At 46.8% G+C, this 22,627-nt stretch overlaps 1 protein-coding gene and 1 long non-coding RNA gene across 6 annotated transcripts in view; one reads left to right on the plus strand and one right to left on the minus strand.

The window, feature by feature from the left end:
• arhgef10 (Rho guanine nucleotide exchange factor (GEF) 10) overlaps positions 1–22,627 on the minus strand; it is a 445,239-nt gene that overhangs the window by 254,315 nt on the left and 168,297 nt on the right. For all 5 annotated transcript variants that reach the window (XM_072498626.1, XM_072498623.1, XM_072498625.1 and 2 more), the window contains exons 10-12: positions 13,173–13,281; positions 4,718–4,833; positions 343–420 (exon numbers count right to left, since the gene is read on the minus strand). In XM_072498626.1, the coding sequence (XP_072354727.1) occupies positions 343–420; positions 4,718–4,833; positions 13,173–13,281 (303 nt within the window). The remainder of the gene's footprint in view (positions 1–342; positions 421–4,717; positions 4,834–13,172; positions 13,282–22,627) is intronic.
• The window catches only part of LOC140410487 (uncharacterized), a 29,443-nt gene continuing 11,552 nt past the window's right edge, over positions 4,737–22,627 (plus strand). The window contains exon 1 of the long non-coding RNA XR_011940663.1: positions 4,737–4,859. This is a non-coding gene — a long non-coding RNA (uncharacterized lncRNA). The remainder of the gene's footprint in view (positions 4,860–22,627) is intronic.

Here is a 22,627-nt window from a genome sequence, read left to right on the forward strand (position 1 = left end):
ACTGGAATGAAGTAAGCCAGCCTGCTCATGTTAAAAGGCAGGAAGGAAAGGGCTCCTTTTGGGGGGAGGGGGGGGGGGGGGGGTGGTGGACACCCCTTTCAAGAGGGTAGCTTCCCCACTTTTATTTGTCACTGCCTCGTAATCATTCCTAGGTCACCATTTTATAAGATCTAGTTTGGTAGCACGAAAGTATTGTGAAAAACAAATAGCTGAGAGGCTCCAAAAGGTTTGAAAATGCATATATGTTTTAAGAGAGAACAAACTTCGGGTTGTCATGGTGATCCAAAACCCAGCAACAAAACCCAATAGGGGAAGCTTAATTTTCTTTGTGCTCCAACTTACCTCCAGAATCCGCTTTAATGCATCCATATAATTCTTCTCACTTTCAACAACTGAACCAAGAATATATCGTCGGACAATCTGTTTCAAAAATAAACTTCACTCTTAGTTATACAGAATTTACTAAACGGATTTATAGAACATAGAACATACAGTGCAGAAGGAGGCCATTCGGCCCATCGAGTCTGCACCGACCCACTTAAAACCTCACTTCCACCCTATTCCCGTAACCCAATAACCCCATCTAACCTTTTTTGGTCACACTAAGGGCCAATCCACCTAACCTGCACGTCTTTGGACTGTGGGAGGAAACCGGAGCACCCGGAGGAAACCCACGCAGACACAGGGAGAGCGTGCAGACTCCGCACAGACAGTGACCCAGCAGGGAATCGAACCTGGGACCCTGGCGCTGTGAAGCCACAGTGCTAATCACTTGTGCTACCGTGCTGCCCTACATTACTAAAGAATGTAATTCGTTGTAGACATGCATTCTAATTTTGTAACACAAATGGAATTATCGTAATAATGGAACTGTTTTAAAAGGTTAAACTCACCCACCAACAAGGGCCGGAATTCTACGGATGCTGCGCTTCACATTTCCCACTGGCAGCGCACCCCCGCCCACGGATTTCCCGGCGGCGTGGATTGACTCCAATGGGAAAACACATTGACAATCAGCGGGAAGACAGAATCCCGCTGCCAGCGAACGGCCCGTGGCCGAGAAGCACGCGGCTGGGATATCGGAGAATCCAGCCCAAGATTAGACAGTTCAACACTAGGAAAACACTTCGATCTAAATTGAATGCAAATGGTGGAGCTCTGAAGCAACGACTGGATCACTCGTGAGATATCAATTGGCAGTAAATTCAGAAATTTCAAACAGGTGGTTTCAATTTCAAAAGTTAATTCTTAAAACAGAGAATGTTAAGTTACCTTTCGGAGGTCTTATGCCATGGTGGGTAGCATCCCTGCCTCTGAACCTGAAGCTCTGGGTTCAGGTCGCACTCCAGGACTTAATGGTCAAGGAAGTTACCAAACAAGTTGAGTATCAACTTCTGAATCCTTCCAACTAATGCTAATGGCAGGTGGTAAGAGCAGGAGATTTTCCTGGTCAGCCATATGATAGAAAGAAACTGGAGCCTCGGCCATCGCTATCCATACTTTCAGACTACAACATGCATGTGTAAGTGTATGTTGCCACAGCAACATAGACACCTGAGGGCTGGATGGTCATTTTAGTGCCAATAGCACAGGGTTCGATCCCTGTTCTGACTGACTGGGGAGAATTCAGGAACGGCCTCCTTACCCTAGTCACGGTGGAAGTCGTAATGCAATGGGCTAGATCTGCCTTTGGACGACTTCCGGGTGCGGCGATGACCAGCTAAGTTGCACGTTTCGGCACCTCCCGTTTCCACTGACTTTTGGGCTCTTATCGGGAGCCCCAACAGAAATTTTCAAAGGCTAAACCCAGTGTGAGGCGACATAGGAAGGAGTCCCCCCGGGTGTGGATGGAAAGAAGTGATAGTAGTGGCCAGATTGTGGAGGATCCTCTGGAGCAGTGGCAGAGAAGGGAAGAGAGAAGCAAGATGGCGGCTGAGGGAGCCCAGTTGGTATGGGGCCTGGAACAACAGGAGTTCCTCCGGCGATGTGTGGAGGAGCTCAAGAAGGGGGTGCTGGCACCGATGCTGCAGGCAATTGAGGGGCTGAAGGAGACGCAAAAGACGCAAAAGACCCAAGAGATGGAGCTCCGTGGAGTGAAGGCAAAGGCTGCCGAAAATGAAGACGAGATACAGGGCTTGGTGGTGAAGACGGAGATGCACAAGGCGCTACACAAGAGGTGTATGGAGAGATTGGAAGCCCTGGAAAATAGCTCGAAGAGGAAGAACTTAAGGATTTTGGGTCTTCCCGAAGGGGCAGAGGGAGCGGACGTTGGGGCATACTTGAGCGTGATGCTCCATACCTTAATGGGAGCTGAGGCCCCGACGGGCCCCCTGGAAGTGGAGGGAGCGTACCGGGTCCTCGTGAGAAGACCAAAGGCAGGGGAAATACCGCGAACAATAGTGGTGAGATTCCACCGCTACAATGGACAGGGAGATGGTCCTGAGATGAGCTAAGACGACACGGAGCAGCAGATGGGAGAACGCGGTGATCCGCGTCTACCAAGATTGGAGTGTGGAGGTGGCGAGAAGGAGGGTGAGTTTCAATCGGGCCAAGGCGGTGCTCCACAGGAAGAAAGTGCAGCGCAGTAGAGATAGAGGGGGATTGGCACTGCCGAGTCTGAGTGATTATTATTGGGCCGCTAACGTGTCAATGATATGTAAGTGGATGAGGGAAGAAGAAGGTGGGGCGTGGAAAAGGCTGGAGATGGCGTCCTGTAGGGTAACTAGCTTAAAAGCACTGGCAACGGCGCCGCTGCCGCTCTCCCCGAAAAGGTACACCACAAACCCAGTGGTGGTGGCGACTCTGAAGATTTGGGGGCGGTGGAGACGACATAGGGGAGTGACGGGGGCCTCAGTGTGGTCCCCGATAAGGAACAACCACAGGTTCGTCCAGGGAAGGATAGACGGGGGATTTCAATCTTGGCAGCAAGCAGGAATTGCGAAACTGAAGGACTTGTTCTTGGACGGGACGTTCGCGAGTCTGGGAGCACTAACAGAAAAATACAGGTTGCCACCTGGGAATGCATTTTGTTACATGCAAGTGAGGGCATTTGTGAGGCAACAGATAAGGGAATTTCAGCAGCTCCCGGTGCAAGGGATCCAGGACAGAATGATTTCAGGGGCATGGGTGGGTGACGGTAAGGTGTCCGATATATACAGGGAAATGAGAGACGAGGGGGAGACGATGATAGAGGAACTGAAAGGAAAATGGGAGGAGGAGCTGGGGGAAGAGATTGAGGAGGGGCTGTGGGCAGATGCCCTAAGTAGGGTAAATTCCTCGTCCTCGTGTGCCAGGTTCAGCCTGATCCAATTCAAGGTACTACACAGGGCGCATGTGACGGGAGCAAGATTGAGCAGGTTTTTTGGGGTGGAGGATAGGTGCGGGAGGTGCGTGGGAAGCCCTGCGAACCACACCCACATGTTTTGGTCATATCCGGTATTGCACGGGTTCTGGGTGGGTGTGGCAAAAGTGATTTCAAAGGTGGTGGGGGTCCGGGTCGAATCAAGCTGGGGATGGCTATATTCAGGGTTGCAGATAAGCCGGGAGTGCAGGAGGCGAGAGAGGCCGATGTTTTGGCCTTTGCGTCCCTAGTAGCCCGGCGAAGGATTCTACTTATGTGGAAAGAAGCTAAACACCCGGGCGTGGAGGCCTGGATAAACGACATGGCAGGGCTTATAAAATTGGAGCGGATAAAGTACGCACTAAGAGGTTCGGCTCAGGGGTTCACCAGGCGGTGGCAACCGTTCCTCGACTATCTCGCAGAGCGATAAGGGAAAATAGGAAAGACAACAGCAGCAACCCGGGGGGTGGGGGGGGAGGGGGGGGGAAGAGGGGGGTGAGAGGGGGGGAGGGGGGGGTGCATTCGGGACTTTGGGGTTTTTTTGTGTGTTGTTACATAATTGTTGTTCATATTTATCTTCTCAATGTTACTATTTCTTTTTGTTTTTTATTTGTGTTGGCATTTGCCTTAGTTCATATATTATTTTGAAAACGATCAATGTATATACTGTTACAAAGTTGTAAAAATGGAAAATTCTTGGTTGATCGAAAAACTTTAATAAAATATATTTTTTTAAAAAAGATCTGCCTTTGGGCAGAGAACTCAAGAAGTTACCCGTCATAGGTAAGATTTTTCTAATTATTCAATTGAAGTTGATAAGTCCTTGCAGTACTGCTTGCATACCTAAATTTCAATGCAACACCTGAGGCTACATGGGTCTGAAGGTTTATGAATCAATAAAAGGACTTTTGAAAAAAGTTCATGTCAAGAAAGAAAGGATTTTAAAAATCAATAAGTTTAAATAAAAAACTATATAATATTAAAATGTATTTCTTTCCCCAGACAAACAAAATATTTTCATTTGGCTACCCTTCTAACTTTCTCCTTCCATTTTTCTCCTTTTCCTGTGAGTGATTTTGAACTTTTGAGTATTCTTTAATGCGTTAGGATCAAAATGGGCATCAACTGGCTGCACTGTACATGGACGTTTTGTGCTTTAACATAAAGCAGGGGAGCACAGCAAAAAAATCTGCTTCATTCTACAGGGTGCTATCAGCACCTTAATTTATTCAGTCAATCACAGATCACTCCCACTGAGCTTGGCAACTATGCCCCACAAGATGAACTTACGATGCACTTCCTACATGCTGTCATTTTCTTGACATGCTGGTGCTTAGAGTTTATCCTGGGAAATCACCCAAGATCACAAACATGTACCTGCTGCTGTGTCAAACCCTCGGGCATGGGCGTCATTACTGGCTCTGGATGTTTGCAGTCAACATCAATAAAGAGATTCTGCTCTTCTTCTTCTTCCAGACACCCAAAGCTGTGATCTGAAGAACAAAACGTGCAAATAAAGGTGAGTAGTGTTCTAAGACACAAGACCCTGTGGAAATTTGATGGGATAGATACTGGAACGGTGTTTCCACTTGTGGGAGAAAATAGAACTCGGGGACACACTTCAAGAATAAGATGGAGATGAGGAGAAATCTTTTCCTCTCAGTGGATCATTCTCTTCCCCGGAGAGCAGTGGAGGCTGGGTCATTGAATTTATTCAAGGCAGAGTTGGACAGATTACTGATAGCCAAGAGAGTCAAGGGTCATGGGGGGCTGGGGGCAGATAGGAAAGTAGAGTTGAAATCACAACCAGATCTGCTATGATCCTATCGAATGGCAGAGCATCTTGAAGGGCTGAATGGCCTACCCCCGCTCCTAAATCCTGTAACTCACCAGGTTCTGAAGATTGATTTGACAGAGGGCTTGTCTATGGGTGCTCCATGTTAGTGCCTCTGCACATGCAGTAGTGAGTAACCCATCTGACTTCTGGAAAAATTAGACTTCTCTCATTTAAATTTCTTTGCCAAAGGGTTAAAATTAAAGCTGAAAAGTTGTGGGTTTCTAGGATTGCCATTTCTTTTCGTTCCTCAGGAAAGTTATTACAGCTTTTTTAACTTCATTAAGTGAGAGATTAGCTCTACAGGAATTACAGCAACAGAGATATTTTGTTTGCCTGATTTGCATTAAAGGAGCAATGTAAATTCCATTTCTCAGTACCAAGTATTAATATTCATAACGTGTGGGTCAGCTGCAAACTGTGTGTCATGAAGGAAACACTATCCCTGCAATGTGTCTCATCTCCTTTGTCAGATGAGCTGCCATTTATTGGATGAGTTTTAACATTTCCATTGCCTGATCATTCTCCAGTCGATCACAGGCACCACATTAAACCCTGCTTCTATTTTTGGCCATATTAACAAGTTGGTACGGGAATATTCTACTAGGAGGGTAGTTGGTTTTGAGACTGAGATGCTGAGGGAACTCTACAAAAGAAAAGCGATGAGTATACTTACTCAATAAATAAAGGGGCAGCATGGTAGCACAGTGGTTAGCACAATTGATTCACAGCTCCAGGGTCCCAGGCTCGATTCCCGGCTTGGGTCACTGTCTGTTCTGAGTCTGCACGTTCTCCCCGTGTGTGTGTGGGTTTCCTCAGGGTGCTCCGGTTTCCTCCCGCAGTCCAAAGATGTGCAGGTTAGGTGGATTGGCCATGCTAAATTGCCCTTAGTGTCCAAAATTGACCTTAGTGTTGGGTGGGGTTACTGGGTTATGGGGATAGGGCGGGGGTGTGGGCTTGGGTAGGGTGCTCTTTCCAAGAGCCGGTGCAGACTCGATGGGCCGAATGGCCTCCTTCTGCACTGTAAATTCTATGAAATATATATATTTTTTAAATCAGGTTTCTCTATCCCGCAATACCAGCGACTGCTAGAAATCCTACGGATTTTCTTGCACAGACCTGCTCGTCTCAATGGTGGCCCCAGTTTCTCACCTTGCATTGTGTATCTATCTTATCTGGATGAAGTGGGCCAACCAAGTAGCATGCTCCTAAAATACATCAGTGTTACAAGTTTCTTTCTGCTAGGTGACAATTCTCAATATGCAGATTAAATGTGTCACTTTCTGTTGTGCTGAGACCAGGCTTAAATCATCTCAGTCAGTGGCCCACTTCTTGTGCTTTAAAAGCTACATTTCAGAATTTCTTACTAGATAAATCAATGTCACCCCCACTCTCCAAAGGTACAGACCTTCTGATTAAAGCTTGCAACATCTTCAGTGCTATTTAACAGTCAAATCCCATCATAAAGTGGACCAGTAGCCAATATTTACCTTCCCCCTTGAAATAAAGACCATATGATATGGGAGTAGAATTAGGCTATTCGGTCCATCGAGTCTGCTCTGCCATTAAATCTGATAAGTTTCTCATCCCCATTCTCCTGCCTTCTCCCCTAATCCCTGATCCCCTTATTAATCAAGAACCTATCTATCTCTGTCTTAAAGACACTCAGTGACTTGGACTCCACAGCCTTCTGCGGCAATGGGTTCCACAGTTTTACCACCCTCTGGCTGAAGAAATTCTTCCACTGTCCCTTCAGTCTGAGGCTTTGCCCTTGGATTCTAGTCTCTCCTACTAGTGGAAACATCTTCTCCATGTCCACTTTATCTAGGCCTCTCAGTATTCCGTAAGTTTCAATAAGATCCCCCCCATATCTTTCTAAACCCCATCGAGTTCAGACCCAGAGTCCTCAACTGCTCCTCAGATGACAAGCTCTTCATTCCCAAGATCATTCTTGTGAACCTCCTCTGGACCCACTCCAAGGGCAGCACATCCTTCCTTAGATATGGGACCCAAAGCTGCACACAATATTCCAAATGGGGTCTGATCAGAGCCTTACACATCCTCAGCAGTACATGCCTGCTCTTGTATTCTAGCCCTGGCAAAATAACATTGCATTTGCCTTCCTAACTGCCAATTGAACCTGCATGTTAACCTTAAGAGAATCCTGAACTAAGACGCCCAAGTCATTTTGTGCTTCAGATTCCCGAAATCTTTCCCCATTTAGAAAATAGTCTATGCCTCTATACCTCCTACCAAAGTGCATAACCTCACACTTTCCCACCTCTGTCAGTTCTTTGCCCACTCTCCTAGCCTATCCAAGTCCATCTGCAGCCTCCCCATTCCTTCAACACTACCTGTCCCTCTACATATCTTTGTTTTATCTGCAAACTTAGCAAGAATGCCCTCAGTTCCTTCTTCCAGATCGTTAATGTATATCATGAATAGTTGTGTTCCCAACACCATCAGTCACTGGCTGCCATCCTGAAAAATACCCCTTTATCCGCACTCTCTGCCAGTCAGCCAATCCTCTAACCATGCCAGTACATTGCCCCTAATAACTGGGGCTCTTATCTTATTCATCAGCCTCTTGTATGGAAACCCAAATAGATCACGTTCACAGTCTCTCCTTTGTCGAATTTCCATGTTACCTCCTCAAAGAATTCTAACACATGTCAGACATGACCTCCCCGTGACAAAGCCATGCTGACTCAGCCCTATTTTACCACTCACTTCCAAGTACTCCTCAATCTCATCCTTAATAACGGACTCTAAAATCTTACCAAAGACTGAAGTCAGGCTAACCGGCCTATAATTTCCCATCTTCTGCCTCCCTCTTTTCTTAAACAGGGGTGTTATAATAGCCATTTTCCAGTTCTCTGGACCCTCGTCAATTGAGGTAGTATGGGCTGAGGTTAGAAACAGGAAAGGAGAGGTCACCCTGTTAGAGGTTTTCTATAGCCCTCCGAAAAGTTCCAGAGATGTAGAGGAAAGGATTGCAAAGATGATTCTGGATAGGAGCGAAAGCAACAAAGTACTTGTTATGGGGGACTTTCCAAATATTGACTGGAAACGCTATAGTTTGAGTACTTTAGATGGGTCCGTTTTTGTAGTAAATGTGTGCAGGAGGGTTTCCTGACACAGTATGTAGATAGGCCAACGAGAGGCGAGGCCATATTGGATTTGGTACTGGGTAATGAACCAGGACAGGTGTTCGATTTGGAGGTAGGTGAGCACTTTGGTGATAGTGGCCACAATTCGATTACGTTTACTTTAGTGATGGAAAGGGATAGGTATATACCGCAGGGCAAGAGTTATATCTGGGGGAAAGGCAATTATGATGCGATAAGGCAAGACTTAGGATGCATCGGATGGAGAGGAAAACTGCAGGGGATGGGCACAATGGAAATGTGGAGCTTGTTCAAGGAATAGCTACTGCGTGTCCTTGATAAGTATGTACCTGTCAGGCAGGGAGGAAGTGGCCGAGCAAGGGAACTGTGGTTTACTAAGGCAGTCAAAACACTTGTCAAGAGAAAGAAGGAGGCTTATGTAAAGATGAGACATGAAGGTTCAGTAAGGGCGCTCGAGAGTTACAAGTTAGCTAGGAAGGACCTAAAGAGAGAGCTAAGAAGAGCCAGGAGGGGACATGAGAAGTCTTTGGCAGGTAGGATCAAGGATAACCCGAAAGCTTTCTATAGATATGTCAGGAATAAAAGAAAGACTAGGGTAAGAGTAGGGCCAGTCAAGGACAGTAGTGGGAAGTTGTGCTTGGAGTCCAAGGAGATAGGAGAGGTGCTAAATGAATATTTTTCGTCAGTGTTCACACAGGAAAAAGACAATGTTGTCGAGGAGAATACTGAGATTCAGGCTACTAGACTAGAAGGGCTTGAGGTTCATAAGGAGGAGGTGTTAACAAATCTATTTTCACCCTTCCAGAAAAGTCCCCTGGGCCGAATGGGATTTATCCTAGGATTCTTTGGGAAGCTAGGGAGGAGATTGCTGAGCCTTTGGCTTTGATCTTTAAGTCATCTTTGTCAACAGGAATAGTGCCAGAAGACTGGAGGATAGCAAATGTTGTCCCCTTGTTCAAGAAGGGGAGTAGAGACAACCCCGGTAACTATAGACAAGTGAGCCTTACTTCTGTTGTGGGCAAAATCTTGGAAAGGTTTATAAGAGATAGGATGTATAATCATCTGGAAAGGAAGAATTTGATTAGACATAGTCAACACGGTTTCGTGAAGGGTAGGTCGTGCCTCACAAACCTTATTGAGTTCTTTGAGAAGGTGACCAAACAGGTGGATGAGGGTAAAGCAGTTGATGTGGTGTATATGGATTTCAGTAAAGCGTTTGATAAGGTTCCCCACGGTACGCTACTGCAGAAAATACGGAAGCATGGGATTCAGGGAGATTTAGCAGTTTGGATCAGAAATTGGCGAGCTGGAAGAAGACAAAGGGTGGTGGTTGATGGGAAGTGTTCAGACTGGAGTCCAGTTACTAGTGGTGTACCACAAGGATCTGTTTTGGGGCCACTGCTGTTTGTCATTTTTATAAATGACCTGGAGGAGGGCGTAGAAGGATGGGTGAGTAAATTTGCAGATGAAACTAAAGTCGGGGGAGTTGTGGACAGTGAGGAAGGATGTTACAAGTTACAGAGGGACATAGATAAGCTGCAGCGCTGGGCTGAGAGGTGGCAAATGGTGTTTAATGCAGAAAAGTGTGAGGTGATTCATTTTGGAAGGAGTAACAGGAAGACAGAGTACTGGGCTAATGGTAAGATTCTTGGCAGTGTGGATGAGCAGAGAGATCTCGGTGTCCATGTACATAGATCCCTGAAAGTTTCCACTCAGGTTGAGAGGGTTGTTAAGAAGGCGTACGGTGTGTTAGCTATTATTGGTAGAGGGATTGAGTTTCGGAGCCATGAGGTCATGTTGCAGCTGTACAAAACTCTGGTGCGGCCGCATTTAGAGTATTGCGTGCAATTCTGGTCACCGCATTATAGGAAGGATGTGGAAGCATTGGAAAGGGTGCAGAGGAGATTTACCAGAATGTTGCCTGGTATGGAGGGAAGATCTTATGAGGAAAGGCTGAGGGACTTGAGGCTGTTTTCGTTAGAGAGAAGAAGGTTAAGAGGTGACTTAATTGAGGCATACAAGATGATCAGAGGATTGGATAGGTGAGAGGACAGTGAGAGCCTTTTTCCTTGGATGCTGAAGGCTAGCACGAGGGGACATAGCTTTAAATTGAGGGGAGATAGATATAGAACAGATGTCAGAGGTAGGTTCTTTACTCAGAGTAGTAAGGGTGTGGAATGCCCTGCCAGCAACAGTAGTGGACTTGCCAACACTAAAGGTATTCAAATGGTCATTGAATAGACATATGGACGATAAGGGAATAGTGTAAATGGGCTTTAGAGTGGTTTCACAGGTTGGCGCAACATCGAGGGCTGAAGGGCCTGTACTGCGCTGTAATGTTCTATGTTCTATGTTCTCCCTGCCACCAATGATTCCAAAAAGATCATCACCAATGCCTCCACAATCTCTCCAGCTTTCTCCTTCAGAACTCTGGGGTGCAGTCCATCCAGCCCGGGAGATTTATCCACCTTCAGACCTTTCAGTTTTCAGAGCACCTTCTCCTTCGTGATGGTCACTACACTCACCTCTGCCCCCTGACTCTCTTGAAGCTCTGTTATACCACTGTTGTCTTCCGTATAAAGTTTCTCTGCCATTTCTTTGTTCCCCATTACTACTTCTCCATCCTCATTTTCCTGTGGTTTAATGTCCATTCTTGCCTCTCACTTACCTTTTAAATATCAATAAAACACTTGCAATCTTCTTTTATGTTACTAGCTAGCTTACTCATATTTCATCTTTCCCCCCTTATTCTTTTTTAGTTGTCCTCTATTTGTTTTTAAATGCTTCTAAATCCTCTGGCTTCCACTAATCCACGCCATATTGTATGTTTTTTCTTTTGCTTTTATGCTATCACTGACTTCCCTTGTCAGCCACAGATACTTTGTCCTCCCCTCGGCATGTTTCCTCCTCCTTCGAATGAATTTCTGTTGTGCCTACCAAATAAACCCCCAAAACTCCTGCCATTGCTGTTCCACTGTCTTCCCTGCTGGGCTCTCTTTTCGATCAACTATGGCAAGCTCCTCCCTCATGTTTTTGTAGTTACCTTTACTCAATTGTAATACTGTTACATCTGATCCCAGCTTCTCCTTCTCAAACTGTAGGGTAAATTCTATCATACTGGGTCACTACCCTCTAAGGGTTCCTCCACCTTAGATTTTCTAATCCAGTCTGCCTCATTACACATCACCAAATCCAGAATTGCTTGTTCCCTAGTGGGCTCTACCACAAGCTGCTCCTAAAATCCATCTCGTAGACATTCCACAAATTCCTTTTCTTGGGATCCGCTACCAACCTGATTTTCTCAGTCCACCTGCATATTGAAATTCCCCCATGATTATTGTAATATTGTCTTTCTTATATACCTTTTCTATCTTCTGATTTATTTTCTGCCCCAAATCCTGACAACTGCTACATAACTCCCATCAGGTTCTTTTTACCTTTGCGATTCCTCAACTCTACCCACACAGATTCTATACCTTCTGACCCTATATCGCTTCTTGCTGTCAATTTAACTTCATTCCTTACTAGCAAGGCAATTCCACCCCCTCTGCCCATCTGCCTATCTTTTCGATATAACATATTTTCTTGGGTATTTAGATCCCAGCCCTGATCCCCTTGCAGCCACATCTCTGTGATGCCACAACATCGTACCCGCCAATGTGCACTACAAGCTCATTTACCTTGTTTCGTATACCTTGTGCATTTAGGTACAATGCCCTCAGTCCTGTGTTGATGGTGCCCCCTATTAAAGTGAAATGGCAGCCACTAATTAACAACACACCTTCTTCCCTATCCTACAATAAAGTGGATAAACGTACCCCCACCTCAGAAAAGGCATTGTTTAACACCCCAACTCCAAAAGAGATAAAATGGACAAGCTCGCACTCCAAAAAGGGAGTGCGAAACCATTTCAAGGAAAGAGAGACAAAATGAAAAGTGTGAAACTGAATGTGTAAACTGCACTGAATAAAAGTTAATTCCCACTGCTCTGGTGAAGGTCACATTAACAAACCATTAGATATTTTTGAGTTCTAATTTATAATTGTCGATCATGCTCCCTGGGTTGAAATCGGATATCAAAACTAAACTCCAGACCGTGATTAAGCCTTAAGTAATAGGCAATCAGGTGGGGCCGTTAGCATTTGAAATGAAATGAAATGAAAATTGCTTATTGTCACAAGTAGGCTTCAAATGAAGTTACTATGAAAAGCCCCTAGTCGCCACATTCCGGTGCCTGTTTGGGGAGGCTGGTACGGGAATTGGACAGTGTTGCTGGCCTGCCTTGGTCTGCTTTCAAAGCCAATGATTTAACCCTGTGCTAAACCAGCCCCTTAGGCTGGAAAGGACTTTCATCCTTACTTTGTTACGGATGGGCAAGTTTTAAAGGAAATCAACGGTGAACAATTAATTTGTTGCAGAGCACCTGAAACACTTTGTTAGTTAGGGTTGTAGTTAGGGTTATTTCTTGCACCACTCAAGAAACTGGCCTGCTGGTCTGAATGAGAAGAGAGTGGGGCCGAATCACACAGGACAGAAAGGCCACTGGCTCAAGTCACAGTCTGTGATTTCCACCAGGTCAATGGTGGGTGCACAACACGTGAACTCAGTGAAGGGTGAGAACAACCCAAAGTTCATGATGCTCATTATTCGTCAGTGACTCATGCTCGACAGCAGAAGTATGTTTGGGGCAAGGGACAGCAGCATTGAATAGCAAAACATTCAGCACATTTATGGCATTCTATAATAAAAAAAAAAATTATTACTAAGTTTAGCTCAAAGCTTTTGAAAAAGCTGCCTTCTTGGCAGAGACTACTGAAAGTGATCATGTATTTTCCCTTTGCTCTGCCACATGTCCACTTGGCTCACTCACCTTGATACCTGTGTCTAATGAACGAGCGTCCCCTTTTAAGAACGGCAGCTTTGGTCTTTTCTAATCCGTCTTTAGTACCGTCCTTTGCTGCTTTCATTAACTGTTGCATCTGGAAGTTAACAACATATTTAACATGCTTAGGAAGTATGAGAAAATATTACATTTGAACTTCAGAAGTCAGAAAAGTCTAAGCAACCGTCGACCCCACTGACTCACTGCAAATCTCTGATGTATAACTGGGCTGCAGGAATCAAGAAGGATGCTAGTTCAATTGGCTGAGTGCTGAAGTTATTCTTTGTCAAGCCTGCAGTAAGGGTGCTACAATTGGCCTAATTTCACTCCCGAAAGTCGACAGACGGACAAGGCTTATACCACCCAGGATTGTACTAACATTCAACAATAACTTGTGCACATATAGCGTCTTTTAATGTTTCAAGGCGCATTATCAAAACAAACTTGATAGCCAGTCTCCTAAGGAGGTAGTAGAGCAGATTTTCTTTCTTTTTGTCCATGGGATGTGGGTGTCACTGGCTGGGCCAGCGTTTATTGCCCATCCCTGAGAGTATTTAAGAGTCAACCACATTGCTGTGGGCCTGGAGTCACATATAGGCCAGACCAGGTAAGGTTGGCAGGTTTCCTTCCCTAAAGGACATGAGTAAACCAGATGTTTTTTTATGACAATCGACAATGATTTCATGGTCACCTTTTAGACTTTTAATTCCAAATTTTTTTTATTGAATTCAAATTTCACTATCTGCCATGGTGGGATTTGAACCCGGGTCCCCAAAGCATGACTCTGGGTCTCTGTATTACTAGTCCAGTGACAATACCATCACACCACTGCCTCCCCTCAAAGAGGTAGATTAAAGAGGCAGATTTTAAGGAGCATCTTAAAAGAGGAAAGAGGCAGAGGGGTTAAGAGATGCAATTCTCGAGTTTATGCAGCTGAAGGCATGGCCTCCAAGGGTAGAATGATTAAAAATCACAGATGTGCCAGAGGTCAGAATTGGAGGGAAAGGAGCTCCCAGAAGGTTGTAGAGCTGGAGAAGGTGACAGAGCTAGGCGGGGGTGCAGCAACAGAGGAATCTGAAAACAAGGATGGGATTTTCAAATTGAGGCATTGCCCCAACGGGGTAACAGTGTCGGTCAACATGCACAAGGGCAGTGGGTAAATGGAACTTGGTGCAAGTTTGGATACAGACAGGCGAGTTTTGGATGACCATGTTTACAGAGGGTTGAATGTGAGGTGCCAGTCAGGACTGCAATAAAATAGTTAAACTACAAGTTAACAAAGGTTTGGATTAGGGTTTCAGCAGCAGTTATGCTCAGGCAAGGGTGGAGGCAGGTGATAGCACAGTGTTGATTTAGGCAGTCCTAGTGATAGCACAGATATATGGTAGGATTTTAAGGATCATAGAATTTACAGTGCAGAAGGAGGCTATTCGGCCCATCAAGTCTGCACCGGCTCTTGGAAAGAGCACCCTACCCAAGGTCAACACCTCAACCCTACCCCCATAACCCAAACCAACACTAAGGGCAATTTTGGACACTAAGGGCAATCTGTCATGGCCAATCCACCTAACCTGCACATCTTTGGTCTGTGGGAGGAAACCGGAGCACCCGGAGGAAACCCACGCACACACAGGGAGGATGTGCAGACTCCGCACAGACAGTGACTCAAGCCGGAATCAAACCTGGGACCCTGGAGCTGTGAAGCAATTGTGCTATCCACAATGCTACCGTGCTGCCCCGATGGCGATCGGCATGTAATGTGCAACTGCCGACTCTCGAACCCCCACTGCCATTTAGCACTCACTTGACCTTCATTCCACCCTTGGAAGGATATCCCACCCGTGAGAGCTGTCGGCCAATCACAAGCCGGCCAGGCACAGTGCTGCAGTGGCCAGAAGAGGTACTGTAGCGTTCTGCTTGGGACTAAGTGCCATGACCATTGCAAAGGTCAATTCTGGGGGTCCGGAGGGTTGGAGGATAGGTGATACTGAGGAATGGAGAGGGGGTGATCGGAGGGGGCGATTGCAACATCGGGGGTAAGCCAGGGTGGAGGATGTACTGAGCTCCAATGTTCCAACTCTGAGGGGGCCTTCAAAGTAAGGTGCCTCCACCCCCCCCTCTCCTTTCCTGCTGAGATGGGGGAAAGTTTTATGGTTAGTTTCCCACCTTGCTCACCTGGCAATCTAAAAATTGAGGCTGGGTGGGATAAGGCCCTTAAGCGGCCACTTAAGGGCCTTAATAGGTGAAAGGGTGGGATTCCCGCCGGAAGCCCTGCCTATCAAAGCATGAAATTGCACCTGGGTTTGGGCGGGTGCGTAAAAATCTCACTGATTCAATTTTCCATCCCCACTGCGTCCCCCCTCCCGTCTCAGAAGCCACTTTGGGGGTCGCGCAAAATTCTGCCCATTAGTTCATAGACTCATCTGGAGTCAAATGCAAAGCTTGGATTGAGAGCAGGATTGTTTAGCCAAAGTGAGTTGCCAGGTGAAGGATTGAGTCTGATGCTAGGGGACAGTTTGTAATGGGATTCTAAGACAATAGTTTTGGCCTCCCCAATTATCAAGACAATTTATCAGGTACTGGATGTCAGACAAGCAGTCAAAGGTAAGGTGGTAAAATCATAAGAAACCGGTGCAGAAGTATGCCATTTGGCTCCTCAAGCCTGGACTGCAATTTAATAAGATCATGCCTGACCTGTTTGCGGCCTTTGCTCCGCTGTCCTGCCTGCCCCCATAACGCTGGACTTCCTTCTCGAGTAAAACTCTGTCTGCTCACCTTGAATAGTTCAATGCTCGCTGGGGAAGAGAATCCCAAAACGCTAATGACCGTCTGTCAGAGAAAAGAAATCTCATCTATGTCCTACTTGGAGACACTTGGGCGGGATTCTCCGACCCCCCACTGGGTCGGCGTGGAGTGAATCCCGCCCCCGCCGGCTGCCGAATTCTCCGACGCCAGGGATTTGGTAGGGGCGGGGATCGCGGCACGCTGGTCGGCGGCCGCTGGCAGCGACCCCCACGGCGATTCTCCGGCCTGTGATAGGCCGAGTGTCCGCCCGTTTTTGGCGGGTCCCGCCGGCGTATGTTATGACAGGTATTTGCTGGCGGGACCTGGCTCCACAAGCGGCCTCTGGGGTCTTCGGGGAGGCGCGGGGGGGGATCTGGCCCCGTGGGGTGCCCCCACGGTGGCCTGGCCCGCAATCGGGGCCCACCGATCCGTGGGCGGGCATGTGCCGTGGGGGCACTCTATTCCTCCGCGTCAGCCAGTTAACGGTCCGCGATGGCCAGCGCGGAAATGAACCCCCCCTGCACATGCACTGGGATGATGCCAGCACATGCTGGCGTTCCCGCGCATGCGCCAACTCGCGCTGGCCGGCGGAGGCCCTTCGGCGACGGTTGGCATGGCACCAAACCCCTTCCGCGCAGGCTGGCGCGGCGCAAACCACTCCGGCGCCGGCCTAGCCCCTGAAGGTGCGGAGGATTCCACAGCTTTGGGGCGGCCCGATGCCGGAGTGGTTCACACCACTCCTTCGCGCCAGAGTTGTCCGCCTCGCCGCTTTCCGAAGAATCACGCCCCTTGTTCTCTAAATGGCTTTGAAGTAGTCAGCTGTGAAACTAATCACCATGTTTATAAACATCAAGCTATGATTGCCGGCTCCTGGACAACATCAAATGGAGTTACGTGCTTTCTGTTAGTTTCACAGCTGGCTACTTCAAAGACACTCAAGCGTGAAGTGACATGAATGAAACAATGCAAACAGCTGGATGTGTGGAAGCTGTCAATCACAGCCAAGTAAAATCAATTTCACAGAGAAATGAATGAATAGCTTGCAGACCAAGGATCTGAGGATGTTTAAACCCAGCTGACTGGTTTTCTTGTTCCAGGAATTGACAGGTACTGCTTCCTCTGCCTGAACCAGCAGGTGTATTGCACAGGTGAGTTTTAAAGCAGTGATTTTCTTCACTACCTGTGTTTGGACTTCTCTCCAGCTTTTCTAGCAGGCTTCCAAGCAGGGGGTTCTCTCTTTTGGGGGGCTTCCAGACAGAGGTTTCTCTTCTGGGGAACTTCCAGACAGAGGTCTCTCATGGAGGGCTTCCAGGTAGGGGTCACTATTATGGGGGGGGTGTCTCTTTAATTAGGCCTACAACACCAGGTTAAAGTCCAACAGGTTTGTTTCGATGTCACTGGCTTTCGGAGCGCTGCTCCTTCCTCAGGTGAATGAAGAGGTATGTTCCAGAAACACATATATAGACAAATTCAAAGATGCCAAACAATGCTTGGAATGCGACCATTAGCAGGTGATTAAATCTTTAAAGATCCAGAGATGGGGTAACCCCAGGTTAAAGAGGTGTGAATTGTATCAAGCCAGGACAGTTGGTAGGATTTCGCAGGCCAGATGGTGGGGGATGAATGTAATGCGACATGAATCCCAGGTCCCGGTTGAGGCCGCACTCATGTGTCATGTGTCGATGATCTGGCACGTCTTGCATCGACATGGATACCACTATTACACGTGAGAACACCACCCACCAGGTACGCGGTACATACTCATGCGACTCGGCCAACGTTGTTTACCTCATATGCTGCAGGAAAGGATGTCCCGAAGCGTCTCCAGAATCTCTGGTTCTGTAAAGATTTAATCACCTGCTAATGCTCGCATTCCAAGCATTGTTTGGCATCTTTGAATTTGTCTATATATGTGTTTCTGGAACATACCTCTTCATTCACCTGAGGAAGGAGCAGCGCTCCGAAGGCGAGTGACATCGAAACAAACCTATTGGACTTTAACCTGGTGTTGTAAGACTTCGTACTGTGCTCACCCCAGTCCAACACCGGCATCTCCACATCTTTAATTAGGGGTCTCTGGGGGGGGTCTACTTAATTAGCGGATCTCTGGTGGGGAGGCAATTGGGTGGGGGTGTCTTGCAGAGGTGGGGTGGGCAGGTCTTGCATTGTAGGGGGGGGCGGGTGGCCCTTCGAAGGACTTTGGGGGAAACATTCACGGCACAGCCTGTCAATGCCATGTTGTAAAGACCTGCATTAATTCCTGCCCATGTGATTCCTGACACAGGGGGCCAGAGAATCATGAGGATTCAGAGAATATGGTGCCAGGCTACTTATACCCACTTACAAATGGGTCTTAATGATTCATTTGCATCCTCCTGTTAGAGCTGGGCGTGAACTGCGATCCCAACGCCAGGGAGACCATGGCATTGGAACGAGATCAGCAGTTGGCGTCAATCCTATTTTCTGCCCAACGCTGGAATGTCTGCCGCCTGCCACCAGAAGCAGAGTTCCCGATGCGGCGGAGAATCCAGCCAATGTCTCGTGGGCTCTTCCCAAATGGGTTGTATGTGGCCCCATGCTGCAGGTTGCACACCGCTGCTTTACATCATACTCACAACTTGCTTTCCACCTATCTTTGTATTATAACCAGATTTGACAATAATAATCAGTCCCTTAATCCAAATCATTAATATACGTCATAAATAGATGCAAAATCAGCATTGATCCCTGTGGATCCACTAGTTACAGTTTGCCAAAATGAAATTACCCATTTATCCCAACTCTGTTTCCTGTTAGTTAGCCAATTCTCTATCCATACTAATATATCACTCCCAACACCATGAGTTCTCATGTGGCACCTTATCGAATGCCTTTTGGAAATCCAAATACATGGTGGCCGGAATTCCCCGGTCGCTGCGATTCAATCTTCCCTACGATAGCACGCACCCGCCAGCAGGTTTCGTGGTGACGTGGGATGGTTACAATGGGAAATCCTATTGACAAGTGGCGGGAAGATAGAATCCCGCCACCAGCGAACGGGGTGCAGCCGAGAAACATGCAGCTAGCAGGCTGGAGAACCTCGTCCAGCATCTACTCATTCGCCTTTATCTACCCTCGTTACATTCTCAAACAACTCCAATAAATTTGGCGAACACAATTTCCCTTTCACAAAACTATGCTGACTCTGCCTGTTTTTTTTAATGTTCTGCTATGAGCTCCTCAATAAATGACTCTGGCATTACCCAATGACAGATGTTAGGCTAACTGACTACAGTTTCCTCTTTTCTTGAATAGAGATGTTAAATTTGCAGTTTGTAACCCACTGAAACCTTTCTAGAATCGTGGGAATTTTGGAAGATAACAACAAACACATTTGTTATCTCTGCAGCCACTTCTTTTAAGACCCTAGGATGCAGGCCAGCAAGTGCAGGTAACCTGTCGGCCTTTACTCATATTAAATTTCTCGGTAATTTGTTTCTAATGATTGTTTTAAGTTCCTCCCTCCCGTTTGTCTCTGGATTTGTTATTATTCTTGGGATACTTTTTGTGTCTTCAACCATGAAGTCATATGCAAAATGCTTGGTTTATACCTCTACCATTACCTTGCTTCCCATTAATAATTACCCAGTATCATTCTCTATGGGACCAATGATTACTTCAGCAACTCTTTTCCTTTTTATATACTTGTAGGTGGCTTTACTGTCCGCTTTTATATTTCTTGCTAGTTTTCACTCATACTCTAATTTCTCCCTCTTTATTATTGTTTTAGTCATCCTTTGGTTTCTAAACATATCCCAGCCTTCTGGCCGGCCAATAACCTTTGCAATGTTGAGCAGCTTCTCTTTCAATTTGACACCATCCTTAGCTAACTTGGTTAACAAAGGATGGTGGTCCATTTTTCTAGAGTCTTTCTTTATCAATGTAATATAGCTTTGTTAAGAGATATGAAATATCTCCTTAAGTGTCTGGCATGCTTCTCTATCATCTTACCATTGAACCCTATTTTCCCTGTCGACTTTAGCCAGCTGCGTCCCTACCTTTGTAGTTGCCTTTGTTTAGGTTTAAGACACTAGTTTCTACATTTATCACCGTCAATCTGGAAAATTTAGAGACAATGGACGGTTTCAAACAGCTGGGGTCCTCAGCGTACATGAGAAACTCTTGTTTTTTCAGATGTTCGCATTGGGGTCAGTGTGTAAACAAGAAGTAGGTGTGGCCCGAGGATTGTTCTTCAGAGTTTACTAGAAGTAACATGTGGGAAAGATGGGCATGGATTAGGGATGTGACAGTATGTTCGAAGATTTCAGAGGAAAGAAGTGTTAGAGGAATCAAGAGTTTGCCTCCTGAAGAGGTTTATCTTGTCACAATTCCTAACAAACTGACATTTTCATCCCTTCCTCATAAAAAACTCAACTTCAAGCTTTCTGTACTGGCACACTATCAATTTATTTCCAAACTCTCTTCCTCTCTAAAGATTTTTAAATGTGTCATTGCCTGAAAATCTGTGCTGAAAATCTATCAGGGCATTCTATAAATGCAATGCAATGGTCCCAAACAACATTACAAATGACATTTTCTGTAACTGTGAATGTGTTACTTTATCCCTCCTCCGCATCTTTGCAGCCTTTGACCACATTAGGTGTTCCCCTTTTCCCACCCATGGATTAATCCTAGACTCCCTCCTCTTCCTCATCTGCATCCTGCCCCGTGGCAACCTCATCCATATGAGGCTAGTTTCCATGTGAACATTGAAGACACCGAGTTTTACCTGTCTACCTTCAATGGCAAACTTCCCACTGCATTTGTGTTAGACTACAAACTTACAATGGTCAGCTGGGCCATGGGATCAAGCAAAAAGCAGAAGATTGGAATGGAGAAAATGAGCAAGAGAAAATAATGATTTAAACCAAATTTGTACTCACTCATCTTGTGGGGTGGGTGGGGAGAGGGAGAAAGATGTTCTCACTTGCAGGGGGTAGATGCAGATGTAAAGGGGTGAAGTAGCACTTATTATTCATACCTACTATTTCAGCACAATTTATCAAGATGGTAAATTCACCCTTCTGAAGCAGAAGCCATTGTGGAAAATGAAGCTTTGTGCAAGTCAGCATTCTAAATGTAAGGTTTTAGAGCTCTGTTTCAGACTCTGCATTTGACTAGGACTCGGTTATCAAAGGCATTTATCCCAGTTGTGGGAACTGCGAAATGCATCTGCATTTTAAGGGACAATGTCTGAAGATATGACATGTAAGTTCCACATATTGAGTGAAAATCATGTGCTTGAGGATTAGATTCTTAGCTTTTTATCATGTAAGATTAATACCCTCTATTATCGCTACATGAAATAACCTGAATAATGAGTACCTCAGGCAGAGTATTTTTTCAAATGCTGGATGTCACACTTTAGGCCAGAGAGAGGGCAGAGGAGATGGTCCAGATGGTAACAAGTTTGAGGGACTTCAGTTATGTGGAGAGAATGGGAGAAATTGGGGTTGTTCTCCCTCGAGCAGAGAAGGTTAAGGGAGGTGTTCAAAATCATGGTGAATTTTGATAAAGCAAATAAGGCAAAAAAAACCAGTGAAGACATTTAAAAAATGGACAAAATAGCTGGATGAGATATGAGAAGACAAACACTGCAGATACTGGGAAAACAAATAAAAACTGAAAATGCTGGAAATATTCAGGAAGTCTATGAACAGAGAAACAGAGTAAATATTTCAGGTTGATGACCTTTCATTAGAAATGGGAAAAATTAGAGATGCGGCAGGATCTAGCAAGCACAGGGTCATGGAGGGGAGTAAAGAACAGACAGAAAGATCTGTGATAAGTTGGAAGGCGGGAGAACAATTATGGAGCAGATTTTCACGAAGTAGTGGAGACTCCAGGGACATTTAAAAATGGCAGTTGGCACCTGGATCTGAAAGTCCCGCTCCCATTTCTAACAGATCCTATTTTTGTGCAGTGGGGGGTAGAGTTCAGCAGGCCATTTGAACTGAGTGCTAAGCTCAAGAGACCACAATTTCCCTGGAGCAGAGACCTTGGGCGGGATTCTCCCGTACCCAGCGGGGCGGGGGGTCCCGGCGGGATCGGGATGGAGTGGCGTGAACCACTCCGACGTCGGGCCGCCCAAAAGGTGCAGAATCTCCGCACCTTTAGGGGCTAGGCCCGCCCCAGAGTGGTTGGCGTGAAAAGCCTTTGGCGCACGCCAGCCGGGGCTGAAGGGACTCCGCCGGCCGGCGCAAGTCTGCGCATGCGCGGGAGAGTCAGCAGCTGCTGACGTCATCCCCGCACATGCGCACGGGGGGTTCACCTACGCATCGGCCATGGCGGAGGCTGATGGTCGCGCGTAGGGAAAGAGTGCCCCCACGGCACAGGCCCGCCCGCGGATCGGTGGGCTCCGATCGCGGGCCAGGCCACCGTGGGAGCACCCCCCAGGCCAGATCACCCCGCGCACCCCCCCGCCCCCGGACTCCGGAGCCCACCACCACCGCCAGGTCCCGCCGGTAAGGGACCTGGTTCAATTTACACCGGCGGGACTGGCATAGAAGCAGCGGGACTTCGGGCCATCGCGGGCCAGAGAATCGCTGGGGGGGGGGCCTGCCGACCAGCACAGCGCGATTCCCGCCCCCCGCCGAATCTCCGGTGCCGGAGAATTCGGC

Source organism: Scyliorhinus torazame, chromosome 4, assembly GCF_047496885.1.
Source record: "Scyliorhinus torazame isolate Kashiwa2021f chromosome 4, sScyTor2.1, whole genome shotgun sequence".
Lineage (NCBI taxonomy): Eukaryota > Metazoa > Chordata > Chondrichthyes > Carcharhiniformes > Scyliorhinidae > Scyliorhinus > Scyliorhinus torazame.